We start from the raw sequence: 13771 nt of genomic DNA, 5'->3' as shown, positions 1-13771 counted from the left end.
AACTCACTTTGTAGACCAGGCTGGCCTCGAACTCACAACAATCCGCCTGCCTCTGCCTCCCGAGTGCTGGGATCAAAGACGTGCGCCACCACCGCCCGGCTCACATTCTGGATTTTTAACCATTTATTAGATCTATGACTTACAAATATTTTCTTCCATTTTGTAAACTCTAATTTACTCCACTGATTGTGTCTGTTGATAACCAGTGTCTTGGAGTTTGATGTTTTTTTTATTTAGTTTCCTGTGCTTTTGATGTTAGAGGTAAGAAATTAATGTTTTGTTAGATTTAAGGATCAAGATAACCCCTGAGGTATAGCTCAGTGGGAGATGATTTGATCTATGTGTGAGGCTCTGGGTTCAATCCCAGGCACCCTCAAAGAAAGAAGCCACAAGCCAAAAAGCCTAAGCCTGTTTGGGTGTATGCTCTGCCTTCCAGGCCTACTGGACAGTAGCTTTGTCCTCTTGGCTCTCTGTAGTGGCTCCACCTCTGCTGTCAGAACACCTGAGGAAGCAGTATTGCCCCTCAGACCTGTGTGCCTGGGCCTGTGGTGGGAGTGCAAAGGCTGATCATGCATCCCTTTGGGAGTCAGTATTCTCTCGAACTGAAGGATACTGCCTATTCTTGGGTACTATTGTCCCATTCCGTCGAATTCCAGACATTTGATAGTCTTCCTCTTGTCTCATCTCTATCCCTGCCAGTACAAGGTGGCTCATCTTTAGTCCTGAGTTCTGCTAAAACAATGGCTTGTCAGATCGTGAATGCACCTGTAAACTTCTTTTTTTCTTTTACTTTTTAAAAAGTGTTGGGACAGAGTCTTACTATGCAGTCCAGGCTGGCCTTGAACTAGAAATCCTCCTGCCCCTCCCAAGTCCTGAATTACAAGCATTTGCCAACACACCCAGGTAGTTGTTTTAAGAAATGGCAGACAGTGGAGAAATTACCAGATTCAAGAAGAGTCATAGAAGAACCTGATGATCAAAGAAGCCATCAAACAAAAAAACAGAGTGTGTAACTCAATTTCCAGGGCATCCAACACTGTCTCCTGGCTTTTGTGTATTCATCCTCATGCATTTCTCATATCCTATATCCCTAAAAGGATTGACTTACCAAAGTGAATCCTTTTTAAACAAAAACTGTAGCTTGGGTATACCCTTAGCCCTGGGAAGGGACATTTTGAGACTTCAATATTTTATCCTTCCTTTGATCATATTATATAGTTAGATTATAGCTTATTTAGAAATTCAATATTCTGGGGCTGGAGAGATGGCTCAACAGTTATGAGCACATACTGCTCTTCCAAAGGACCCAGGTTCAATTCCCAGCACCCACACAGCAGCTCACAACTGTCTGTAACTCCAGTTCCAGGGGATCTGACACCCTCACCCAGACACACATCAGGCAAAACACCAAATGTTCATAAAGTGAAAATAAATTAATTTTAAGAAAAGAAAGAAATTAAATGTTCCAAAGGATATGCATTACAGGACACATTTTATTCATCTGTTTTAACATTTTTGGCCACCTGTTGCTAATCTCCGTGGATACAGAGTAAAATCCCTTCCCAAAGAGTACTTGCTCGCAGTTGCGGGAGTAAATAATTGCCGTGGGTTTTAATAAGCACTGCATCATAGGGACATTTGACATGAATAGTGGCACAAAGAAAACCGGATCTTAGGTGTGTCTGGAAGGCGGCCCTGGGGCAGTGGTCCTCAACCTTCCTAACACTGCGACCCTCTAATACAGTCCCTCACGTTGTGGTGACCCCAAACCATGAGATTATTTCATTACTACTTCATAACTGTAATTTTGCTGTTATGAATCATAATGTAAATGTCCACTATGTGATCCTATGGGAGTCATGACCCACAGATTGAGAACAGACGCCCTAGGGGCACAAACTGATGACCAGATATAGAACTGGGACTCAGCCAGCCGGGAAGGCTGTTCAGGATGAAGGAGCACAAAAGAGTGAGACGGAGTTATCAACTATACTGTGTCCCCAAATTCATAACTCACTACCCAGAATATGAATCAAAGCTCCCACGTATCCTAATGTTAGAGACTAACGGTACGAAATATTGTTTTAGATTTTCATTTAGTTTTACATGTGTGTGAATATCTTGCCTGAATGCATGGCAGGCATGCATGTGCACATGCACCACATGTGCGCCTGTTAAATCACCTAGAATTGGGGGTACTGGAGGTTGAGAGCCACCATGTGGGTACTGGAAATTGAACTCTGGTCTTCTGTTGCTGTTTTGTTTTCCGTTTTTTATGTGCATTGGAGTTTTGCTGTTTGTCTGTGTGAGGATGTGGAGTTACACAGTTGTGAGCTGCAATGTGGGTGCTAGGAGTTGAACCTGGGTCCTCTGGAAGAGCACCCAGTTCCCTTAACTGTTGAGCCACCTCTCCAGCCCCCGATACTAATATTTAAAAGCACAATAACTCGTTTAAATAAAATGTAAAAGGAAATTTTCTCATTATTTAACGACTTATTTCTTCTATTCTCATCTCACGTGTAGCTCAGGCTGGCCTCAAGCTCAAGGTGATCCTCCTGCCTCAGCCTCCTGAGGATTACACAGTTCCTTTTTTATTTTAATTTATTTTATGTGTACAAGTGTTTTGCCTGCATGTGTGCCTATCTGTGGATCATGTGCATGCTTGGTGTCCACAGAGGCCAGAGAGGGCATCAGATCCCCTAGGACTTGAGTTACAGGCTTTATACGCAGTTGTGAGCAGCCGTGTGGGTACTGGGAGTGAAAACCAGGTCCTCTAGAAGCAGCCAGTACTCTAGAACCATCTTTCCAGCTCCAATGTTTTTATTTTATTTTATTTTTATTTATGTGTGTATGTATATGTATTTGAGTGCCTGTGGAGGCCAGAAGAGTATGTCAGATCCCTGGAGCTAGAGTTACAGGAAGTTGGGAGCCACCTGATGTGGGTGCTGTAAACTGAACTCTAGTCCTCTAAAAGAGCAGCAAGTAAGTGCCCTTAATCACTGACCTTCTCTCCAGTCTCTCCCGCAGTGTTTTAATGCCTATGAGTGACAGGTATTACTACTATAAAGCAAAAGGACCAAGCTGGTCATGGTGGCACATGCCTTTAATTCTAGCACTAGAGAGGTAGAGGCAGATGGATCTCTTTGAGTTCAAGTCCAGCCTGGTCTACATAGTGAGTTCCAGGACAGCCAGAGCTACTTAGGGAGACCCTGTTTCGAAAAACAAAAGCAAAAACAAAAAACCAAAAGGATCTCTAGATGGCAGATTGAAAGTCTTACAACTTACTACAAAAAAAGGAGAACACAGCAATGGATGTGGTGGTGCACACCTCTAATCCCCGAACTAGGAAGTGGAAGCCAGTCCATAGCGAGTCTGAGGCCAACCTGCACCTGAGAGAGGGGGTGGTCGGGAGATTGTTGACATCTGTACGCTCTGCTATTAATTCACCGGCCACCAAAAATCTCCATATGCCAGATACTTACAAACTTTAACACTGTTTTCAAATTACGCCATTTTTATTGTAAACTTGCCTCTCTCTCTCTATACACACACACACACACACACACACACACACACACACACACACACATCAATTCTACTACTTTAATAACTATTCAACCAGTCATTAATACATGGGAATATTCATAACAAAAAGCAAGAAACATTGCCCATCTCTTCGGCATATTAGAATTTGTCAGTCCTGAGTCAAATGCTCACATTGATGAGGTCTGTGAGATCCTTTTGAGGCATCCAGCCCAATGGATGACTTAAGTACTGACGAAGGTGGAAAGCCAATTATAGACACAACCTGGTTCGAGGCCAATCTGGTCTACATTGTGAGTTCCAGGCCAACCAGGGCTGCACAGTGAGGCCCTATCTCAAAAACAGACAATAATAAAATAATTTATTATTTAAAAAAATCAAGATGTTTGAAGAATTTACTACAAAATGCCCTAAAACTGCCTTTGCTTCTGTACGTCCAACCCCTGTGGTCGGCCAACCGACGGGGATCTTTGGGCATGATGGTGACGGGTGAGGGTGGTACAGAGTCTTCCGTTTTCCCTTCATTCTACCGTTACTGTCTTCTTGGTTTTGTCCTCTGTAGCCAAGCACTTGGTGATCCAGTGAGCCACCACACTTGGCTGATACTTGGTCTTGTCCTGTTTTAATTTATTATTACTGTATGTTTGAGCTTTGTGTGCATGTGGAGGTCAAAGGTCGCCTTTGTTCTTGCTGCTTTGCACACTCGGGGTTCACTGTCTCTTGAGCTTCCAGGCAGTTCTCCCTTTCTCTGCCTCCCATCCCCCCTTAGGAGTGCCAGGGTTGCCGATGTGAACCACTGCATTTGGCTTTTTATTTCCACACTGATTTTTATTCATGTGTGTATCTGTGCTTGTGTGTGCATAGGTGTCTGCAGAAGCCAGAAGGTACTGAACACCCTGGAGCTGTAGTTGCAGGCATGGGTGAGCCACCTGCTATGTGTGCTGGGGATGGAACTGCAGTCTTGTGCAAGAGCAACAGTATTCTTACTGCAGAGCCCTCTCCGGATTTGGTGCTTTTAGGATTCCAGGGATGGAACTCAGGTCATCAGGTTTCCACATTAAGGACTTTTGTCCACTGAGTCATCCTGCAGGCCTGGACTGTGGTTTAAATTTTAAAATGTGACACAGAGATGATGACAACACTATTTAACAGTATCAGTCCATTTTCTGTTGCTATAATAATATACTTGAGCTATATAGCCCAACCTAACCTGGGATTCTTGGTCCTCCTGCCTCATTCTCCCAAGGGCTAGGACTGAAAGCATATATATATATAGATGTGCCTGACTTAGAAAAGGGGTTCAGGGGCTTGTGAAATGGCTCAGAGAATAAAGACACCTGCTGCCAAGCCTGACAGCTGAGTTCAATTCCTGGGGTCTCGTGGTGGAAGGAGAGAAAAGACCCCCAAAAGTTGTCCTCTGACCCCCAAAAGATGTGTGTGCTGTGACACACACACACACACACATACACACACACACACACACACACACACACACACACACACACACACACACACACACACACCAATAAAGTGCTGGCCCAGGCTTTGCTTCTTAAAGGTCTTGCTTTTCTAACATCACTACACTGGACCCGGCTTCTAGCACAGGAACCCTTGGAGAATGCACTTATCCACCCATGGCACACTGTAGTCAACTGTGCAGAGTTTCAGGGCAATCTTGATTCATCTTGGTGCTCTACATACTACGTTGTGCCACACAGGATGATTTTAACATGCTAATTGTGAATGTGATAAATTTGTCGCTAGAGTCTTCCATCAGCACCGTTAGCTCTTGGTTGCTAGAGCTGTAGACATGTAGACTTAAAGAAAGCCAGCGTACTTTGGTGTGGGTTGACACACTTATTCTTCTCAGCCAGCTTTGCCCTAGTTCTATGACCCAGAAGCATGGCTGCATCACTTTGCCAAGCCAAATGATGCTTGGGTAGTCTTGAGTTGCTACTATATAAACTTGTTTGCTCATTCATTCTGTTTGCTGTTCATTCATATATATCTAGTGCTGTGTAAAGGACCTGAGGATAGATAAAAGGTCCCAAGTCTCTTGCTTTGAAAGTGTGAATTAGGGTGACAAGGAAGAAAAAGTAAGGACCCGGGAATAGATGGAGAAACAGGCTTCCTAGTGGAGGTGATGTTTCAGCCAAAACATGGGGTCACTCCCGCCCCTTATGGCAGCACACACTTGCAGTCCCTGTTACTCAGGAAGTTGAGCCGAAAGCATGTTTTTCCTTGAGTGTACATTCTAAATTCCAGGGATAGTGTTAGAAGCATGCCAGTGAGTCAAGAGCTGACCTGTACAGTGTACCCGCGTCTGACATGATCACCGAATGCTTGAACTAGGGCAAGTGCAACTGAGTGACTTCTTAAGTTCATTTGTTTGTTTGTTTATGGTTTTTCGAGGCAGGGTTTCTTTGGAAGCCTGTCCTAGAACTCACTCCGTAGACCAGGCTGGACTCACAGAGATCCACCTGTCTCTGCCTCCCAAGTGCTGGGATTAAAGGTATTGGGCCACTGCCACCCAGCAAGTTCATTCAATTTTTATTCAAATTCATATGTAAAAACAGGCAATATGGTGGAAGAAACTAAAGCAGTGTGTAGAGTAGAAGTAGCTGGGCAGAGTGGTGTACTAGGGACAAGTAGTTGTGAATTCCAGACCAGCCCTGTGAGATTGTGTTGGGCAGGGTGTGTGTGTGTGTGTGTGTGTGTGTGTGTGTGTGTGTGTGTACAGTAATGTAAAACATTTTTGTAACACAGTTGTTACTATTATCATTACATTCAGATTTATTTGTCTGTGGGGTGGCACACTCATACCATAGTGTGTGTGTGTGTGTGTGTGTGTGTGTGTGTGTGTGTGTGTGTGAGAGAGAGAGAGAGAGAGAGAAGACAACTTTCAGAAGCTATTGTCCATCATGTGGGTCCAGGTGATGAAACTTAGGTCACTGGGTTCAAGACAAGTGAACTCACCCAGTGTTCTTAACCTCTGAGCTGAGCCGTCTCTCCAGCCCCTGCTGTTGTCATTTTCTTTCCTTTTTCTTTCTTTTTATTTTATGTGCATTGGTGTTTTGCCTGCATGTGTGTGTGTGTGTGTGGGGGGGGGGGGGGGTGTCAAATGCCCTGGAACTAGAGTTACAGACAGTTGTGAGCTGCTGTGAGTTGTGGTTGCTGGGAATTGAACCTGGGTCCTCTGGAAGAGAAGCCAGTGTTCTTAACCGCTGAGCCATCTCTCCAGCCCCTATAGTTATCATTTTAAAAGGGCATTTCAGGCTGGGAATACAGCTCAGTGGTAGAGCACTTGACTAGCATGCATATGCAAGGCCCTATATTCAGTACCCAGCATTGGGGAAAAAAAGAAAAGAAAAGAAAAAGGATGTTTCATTTTGGTATCAGAAACTTGAGTGTTCCAACTGAGGTGCACTATAAGTGTAAAATAACTCACTGGATTCTGAAGGCCTGACACAACAATAGAAAAATAGATTAGTAATAATTTTTCCATGGGTTACATATTAATATGAGAATTTTGAGGGCTGAGACTGGTTTAGCTAGCTCTGCCTGGGATACATGAGGCCCCGGGTTTAATCCCCAGCACTGCAAAGAGCAAAAGAGAGAAGTGAAACAGAGAGTTTGGGACAAATCAGACGGGGTAAATAGTCTATAATACAGTTAACCTGTGTGTTTGAGTGTGTGTGTGTAAGGCTGCGGGAATGTTTTACACTGTGACCCACGGATCTCTAGTCAAAGGCGCTTTGAACCTACGCCTTCCTGAGTAATCGCTGAAGATGGTTGAGTAGATGGCTGTGATTTGATTTTTAACTTAGAGTTAGCCCTACTTTGGAATTTGTTCCTGAAGACTTTGGGACAGGAAAGATCCGCAGCAGTGATGAGAACCAGCGGGCTGGAATTCGGTCTTCAGGACCAGTGGCAGTAATGAATGGTTTAAAGACAGTGTAAACAGGGCAAGCGGCATTTCTCAGATTTTTCCTTTCTTCACCCCAGGGCTTCTTTTTTTCTTCTTTTCTTCTTCTTTTTTTAAACAGTGTTTTCCGATTCAAAGTGAGTTATGGGGACACCTCACCTGGTAGAGAAAGATTAAAATCAGACAAATAAAAGCATGTGCGCTGCTGTTTGTGAGGAATGGTATGAATGCACAAAGTGTGATCTGCGCAGTCTTTGGAACAGTCCGGCTAGTGTTTCCCCAGGCCTGCGCAGGGCGGGTTAAAGCCTGAGTGCTCTTTTGGAGGATCCTTTGTCCTACTGCTTAGCTTTCACACTAACAAACCTCAACACAAGCTAGCAGGGGGCCGGACTGAGGTTTACACTCTGCAGGTGTCTGCATTTGGAACTGATACCCGGCCATTGTTCCCATTGTCCCCTTTCTACTGAGCACACCTCCCAACTGGGGACACTTAAAAAGTCCCTTCAAACTTCCTCCTCTTTCATATCCAGCAAAGACAGAAGAGCTCACAGAGATCTCACAAAGCAATCTAAGGATAGGTAGGTGTTAGTGCATGCCAGCCCGGAGGCCACTGTTGTGCGCTCCGTCCCTCAGGGTTGGTCACCCTCACTGGGCCTTGGAGTTTACAGTCTCTTGGCATCCACTCCCGAAGTGCACTGAGGACCCCAGGCAACAGGTGGCATCCACTTCCACAATGCACCGAGAACCTCAGGGAACTGGTCACAGTTAGGGCTCTTATCTGTGGCTCAAGATGAAGATCTAACTTGGACTCTGGCTCAGGCCACGGTAGGACAGGCTTTGAGCATCTTTGCAGCTACTGGCTCAAACAGCATTTGTCTCAATTTGTTCAGCACATTTTAGATTCTTGAGTTTTCAGCTGAATTCCAGCTGTGGTCTTTAAAATACATACATTGCGGCAGGGAGAACCTTCTCTGGCACCACCCAGCACTTTGCCCCTTTCAGAGACAGTCTTCAGCTTTGGAGTGCCAGTCACTCCTAAATCACTAGCCCATTTCCATCCTCTGCAATGCCTTTAAAAAAGAAAATGTTTAACCTTTATTTTTTTTCAATGCATTATGGGTGTTTTGTCTACATGTATGTCTGTGTATCACGTGTGTGCAGTTTCTGGAAGGCCAGAAGGCATCAGATCCCCTGGGACTAGAATTACAGATGGTTGTGAACCAGTACCAGGCCAATTAAAAAAAAAAAAAAAAAAAAAAGGAGAGACAAAAATAAAATAAAATGAAAGTAGTCTTGAATTTTGACAAAGAAAACAGGTCTCAGGTCTGTCTCCCTTTCACACTGCTTCTTTCTTTTCTTTCTTTTTTGTCTGTCTGTTTTTATTTGTTTCAAGACAGTCTTTCTCTATGTAGGCTTGGCTGTCCTGGAGAAGGACCAGGTTTGCTTCAGTACAACCCATCAGTCTGGATTCTCAGCCACAAACCGAAGCTTTTTTTTTGAGACAGGGTCTCTTTACGTAGCCTGGAAAGGGTCTCTATGTAGACCAGGCTAGTCACAAACTCAGAGATCTTCCTACCTCGTCCTCCCTGAACGCTGGAACTAAAAGCATGCCTCACCACGCCCAGCACCATTGCTTATTTCTTAACCAAGAAAACAATATTCTGTTACAGGCTTCAGGCATCTGAGAACTAATCCTCAGCAGGCTCTTTCTCTGCATAATGTTACAGCAATTGAGAACAGGCACAATCTTGGGCCTTCACAATTCATTCATCTATTCCTCCAATCAGTGTAGGCAAAGAAGGAGCAGCCTCTGGCTGCTTTCCAGCTCTGTGGCCACATCCCTGTGCTCTCAGGAAGAGAGAACAAGAAAAAAGGAGTTTAGACTCCAGCCCCACGATGTGGAGGGCTGGGGGCCAGCTCCAGAGTAGAGCCCTGTCTGTGGGAGGCCCAGAATTTGTGCCCCTGGCAAGAGTGGAAAAGAGATATTTTGATGCACAATAAATAGAAAAGAGAGGGAGAAAGACAGACAGACATCATGGTCTTACAACAAGCTACAAGGCCGGCCATGAACCTCCTGTGTTCTTTATCATCACGGGAGGCTACTGGCCTTGAAGAACTGAATTATTAGTTAGTTCGTTCATTTCTATGAAACCAGCAAGGAGCCCAGACTGGCCTGAGACTCGGGATTCTTCTCTTCTGAGAGGTAAGACTTCAGGCATGCCACTGTGCCTGCCTTGAATTGTTCATTTTAATAAAATCAAATTGTGCCGGGCGGTGGTGGCGCACGCCTTTAATCCCAGCACTCGGGAGGCAGAGCCAGGCGGATCTCTGTGAGTTCGAGGCCAGCCTGGGCTACCAAGTGAGTCCCAGGAAAGGCGCAAAGCTACACAGAGAAACCCTGTCTTGAAAAACAAAAATAAATAAATAAATAAAATAAAATAAAATTGTAAATAATAAACCTGGGGGGGGGCACATCTTTAATCCCAGTACTCTATCCAGGAGGCAGACACAGGCAGATCTCTGTGAGTTCAAGGCCAGCCTGGTCTACATATTGATTTCCAGGACAGCCAGGGCTACACAGATGAACACTGCCTCAAAAAAACACAAAAGAAAACAAACAAACAAACAAAAAAAGAGGATAACTTTGTGGAGTCTGTTCTCTCCTGGCACCATGTCAGGTTGACAGGCTTCTCAGCAAGTGCCTTTACCTGCCGAGCCGTCTTGAAAACCCTTGTTATTTCTAACACGACTACAAGAAAATGCAGTGTTGCACAAGTGGATGGATTCTATTCCTACCGGCCAGCACTGGCCTTGGGCGTTGTTTTTCCTTTGGCTGCTAAATTCAGTTGCTGTGGTAATTAAAGGGGCTTCCGACTCAGTGCTTCTTAGAAAGGAGAATGGAGGGAGGAGGTGTGCAGGCTCGGGAAGGTTCTCTTGGATGTCACATTCCACTCAGGTGCAGAGCGGATTCGGGAGGGACCCCCCGTTTAAGGAGAAAATGACGGGGTTTGCTTGAGCTCAGCCTGTCAGCCTGGATTTGGGGCCACAAACCAAGGCTATTCAGTAAAGATGCTTCTCTTTCCTCACGCATATACCAAGCCACCCTCCCCCACCATCTCCTGCAGGGAAGGGTTGTTTCTCCAGCAAGTCAGAGCAGGAGCCTCAGCCACCCACGTGTCTGTCACAAGCTCAGCGCTTCCCCGGCTCAACTCACCTGAAATCCCTCCTGCCTCCTGCTGGCCGTCATTGACCTCCCTACGTTCTCATTTCTCCTACCCAGTTTTTTTCTTTTCTTGTACAGTGTGGTAATCAGATATTTTTTTCTCATGCTTGTCTTTCAAGAAATGCACAGTCCCCAGTTAATAGGATTTTAGCAAACATTTCTTATGTGAGAATCAGTTGTCCTTGTCTATTGACTGCCTGATTTCTGGGGCGGGGGGGGGGACGGGGGGACGGGGGGGGGGGGATAAACTGGGGCCTAGGTAGCTGCTGTACAACTGAGCTACACCTCTACACCTCCTCTCTCTTCTCTTCTCTCTTCTTCTCTCTTCTTCTTCTTCTTCTTCTTCTTCTTCTTCTTCTTCTTCTTCTTCTTCTTCTTCTTCCTCTCTCTCTCTCTCTCTCTCTCTCTCTCTCGACTGGTTTTTCTCTCGAGTGTCTATCCTGGAACTCACTCTGTAGACCAAGCTGGCCTCTGTCTCCTGAGTGCTGGGATTAAAGGCATACGCCACCACCGCCTGGCTCTATTTATTATTCATTAAAGACCCAGAATGTACTCAGCAAATATCTGTTAAGGTGAATTGCATGTTCGTGTGTTTCTAGATGCTATAAACCTCAGAACAGGTGAGGGTAAACTCAGAACAGGTGGGGGAGTAGTAGCATTCACAAGGGGTGGGGTAGTGTAAGTAAGGTACGCTGTGGTAAGGAATTGGGGCTCTGTACCTCACTGATCTTCTCTTCCTGCAGCCTAGGAGATTTGGTCAGGCTCCAAGACATCCAGGCTACCTTCACAACTGGACAAATTATTGTCAGTTTTCTCGGGACAGGCTCTCCTTTCCCTTCAAGATTGCACACCCAGCCTATAATGAAAAGGCAGCTGACAGACGCCGAGCGTCCTGGATCCTCTGCTTCCCACTCCGTGGATGACTTTCAGCTGACGGCAGCACCCACTCAGCTCTGCCTTAGATAGATTAGCTTTCCTCTCCCTAGACTAATTCTGTCCCCAGCGCCTTCAAATTTGCCCGCCCTCCAAACTTTTCAGTGTTTTTTTTTTCCGTGAAACAAAAAGGTTGTCGGCTCTTGTAAAGGGGAAGGAATTTGGATGGGCTTTAAAAAAAGAAAAGAAAGAAAGACAGAACCACTGGGAGGATGTGGTAAAAAGCCAGAGGAGGGGGGAAATTGATTGCTTGCGAAGGCGAGGGGGCTGGGGGAAGGAGCCGTGACGATCAGATAACAGAGGTCACTGAATTCCGGAGGTTAGAGGTTAAAGGCTGGAAGCGGGGGTGGGGTGGGCGAGCATGAAAGCTCCACCCTTTGCAGAGATTATAAATTAGGTAGGCTGGGCTTCTGGCTGTGGTCCTTGTGATGGTCCTCAAGCCCTCTGAGTGCTGCTGAGGACCCAGAGAGCTTGCTGCCGCGGACTGGGAAAGGTGTCTCTGGAACCTACCTCTAGATCGTCCTTAAGGCTTGAGAAGTAGATTAGGACCATGGGGACAGCGAAGGTAAGAACTGGTTATTTGTGTTTGTTTGGGGTCCTCACAAAGGCAGGTCTTGGTGCCGATTGCCATGCTCCAGTTTCTCCTAAGTCACCGAGCCACCCGGAGGGAGGCCTTTTCGTATCAGCTCCCGCATTCGCTGCCAGTGTCACCGTTACTGTTCTGTGCATCTCATACCTGATGAGGATTCTCCCGGGCACCTTCCTATCATGTCAAAGTCACCAGGGAAGCTGTTTGCGTCTCGGGTGTGTTTGATGTAGCTGCGACGAGACTGCTGAAAGCAGAGAAGAGGGTAGGGGCTTGGCTGTGGCGGTGATGAGTGGTCTCGGAGCCCGCAGGAAGGCTCGGGAAAGCATTAGACCTTGGGAGGACCTGCGGTTGGCTTAGGCTTGCTCAGCATCCAGCCATCCCCGAGTACTGTGGAGAGAGAAGTCCAGTTGTCCTTACTGTGGTCGCGAGTGTAGGATGTCTCTTACTGTGGGTGAAGGAAGCGGTATTTGTAAGGGAAAGGGCATTTTCACGAAGATAATTTATTTGGAAATAAGGCGAATCAGCAGGCGGGGGAAAAAAGCGGGATAGAAGAGGAGATGGGAAAAGAGGCTTTTACTACAAGGAAAAGACTTTACGGAAAACCTGGCAGGGATAGACAGCACTTACCACTGAGGCTGGGCGGCTGCCGGAAGGTCAACTCTGGTATAAGCTCCCAGCCTGCCACTCGGTGTGACCTTAGAGAAAAAAACTTAAGGACAGTTAAAGAGGTTGTGGTGGGTAAAGAGGTTGGTCTCAGACTCCAGTTTGAGTTACCCCTGCCCATTTAAGTGATCCCCAGCAAGGTGATAGCTGCCTGATTCCATTCTGCTAAAAATGGCTCCTAATATTGTGTTCGAAATGAGCAGAGCTCTGCCCAGCTGGGTGGAGCAGAATAGTACCATATTTAGCGAACAGGAAGACTCAAGAGGGCCCCAGGATGTTGCTGGTAGGTTACACAGTCTGGAGATAAGAGCAACCCGGCCCTAGGTGCCCATCAATGGATGAATGAATCAAAAATAACAGTTGTGACACACTATGGAGTATCAGTCAGGTGTTAAGAAAAATGAACCCAGCCTGGCGGTGGCAATACACTCAGGAGGCAGAGGCCAGTGGATCTCTTGAGTTCTAGGACAGCCAGGCCTACACAGAGAAACCCTGTCACAAAAAAAAAAAAAAAGAAAAGAAAAGTGAAGTCATAACACTTTTTAGAAAGCTGGATGGAACTGGGATGGATGTGAAATAGACCCAGGTACAGAAGGAAAAACATGTTTTTCAGATATGTAGAACTTAAAAAAAAAAAAAAAAGGCTGGGCATAGCAGCTCACAACTATAATCGCACACTTGAGAGACTGAAGCTGGAGGATTGAGGAGTTGAATTTGAGATTAGCTTGGAATACAAACTGTGGAACCTTCTCAAAAATATAAAGGGGGTGAGGGAAGATGATGTGAGAGTAGAAGGGGGTTATTGGGTGTGTGAGAGGAGAGAACACAGTAATCTGTGCCATTAGCTTGTCTGGGGTTCTGTTCTTGATTTTCGAATCCCTGTGGCCACGCTGTT

At 45.8% G+C, this 13771-nt stretch overlaps 1 protein-coding gene and 1 long non-coding RNA gene across 4 annotated transcripts in view; one reads left to right on the top strand and one right to left on the bottom strand.

Moving 5' to 3' along the window:
* The window catches only part of LOC128098383 (solute carrier family 2, facilitated glucose transporter member 3), a 64488-nt gene that overhangs the window by 39565 nt on the left and 11152 nt on the right, over positions 1 to 13771 (top strand). Inside the window, exon 1 of one of the 3 annotated variants that reach the window (XM_052719427.1) lies at positions 11447 to 12189. The exons of the other annotated variants lie outside the window; for them this stretch is intronic. Coding sequence (XP_052575387.1) covers positions 12175 to 12189 — 15 coding nt within the window. The 5' untranslated portion in view covers positions 11447 to 12174. Of the gene's footprint in view, positions 1 to 11446; positions 12190 to 13771 lie in introns of those variants that run through there. 3 annotated transcript variants of the gene reach the window in all.
* On the bottom strand, positions 6078 to 12475 carry LOC128098385 (uncharacterized). The gene is made up of 2 exons (XR_008214226.1): positions 12361 to 12475; positions 6078 to 7627 (listed from the first exon to the last, which is right to left on the bottom strand). It is a non-coding gene; the product is annotated as an uncharacterized LOC128098385 (long non-coding RNA).

Source organism: Peromyscus californicus, unplaced genomic scaffold, assembly GCF_007827085.1.
Source record: "Peromyscus californicus insignis strain IS unplaced genomic scaffold, ASM782708v3 Scaffold_6__1_contigs__length_162567912, whole genome shotgun sequence".
NCBI classification, from domain to species: domain Eukaryota; kingdom Metazoa; phylum Chordata; class Mammalia; order Rodentia; family Cricetidae; genus Peromyscus; species Peromyscus californicus.
The sequence above is the reverse complement of the archived record's forward strand: the minus strand, read 5'-3'. Positions and strand labels throughout refer to the sequence as shown.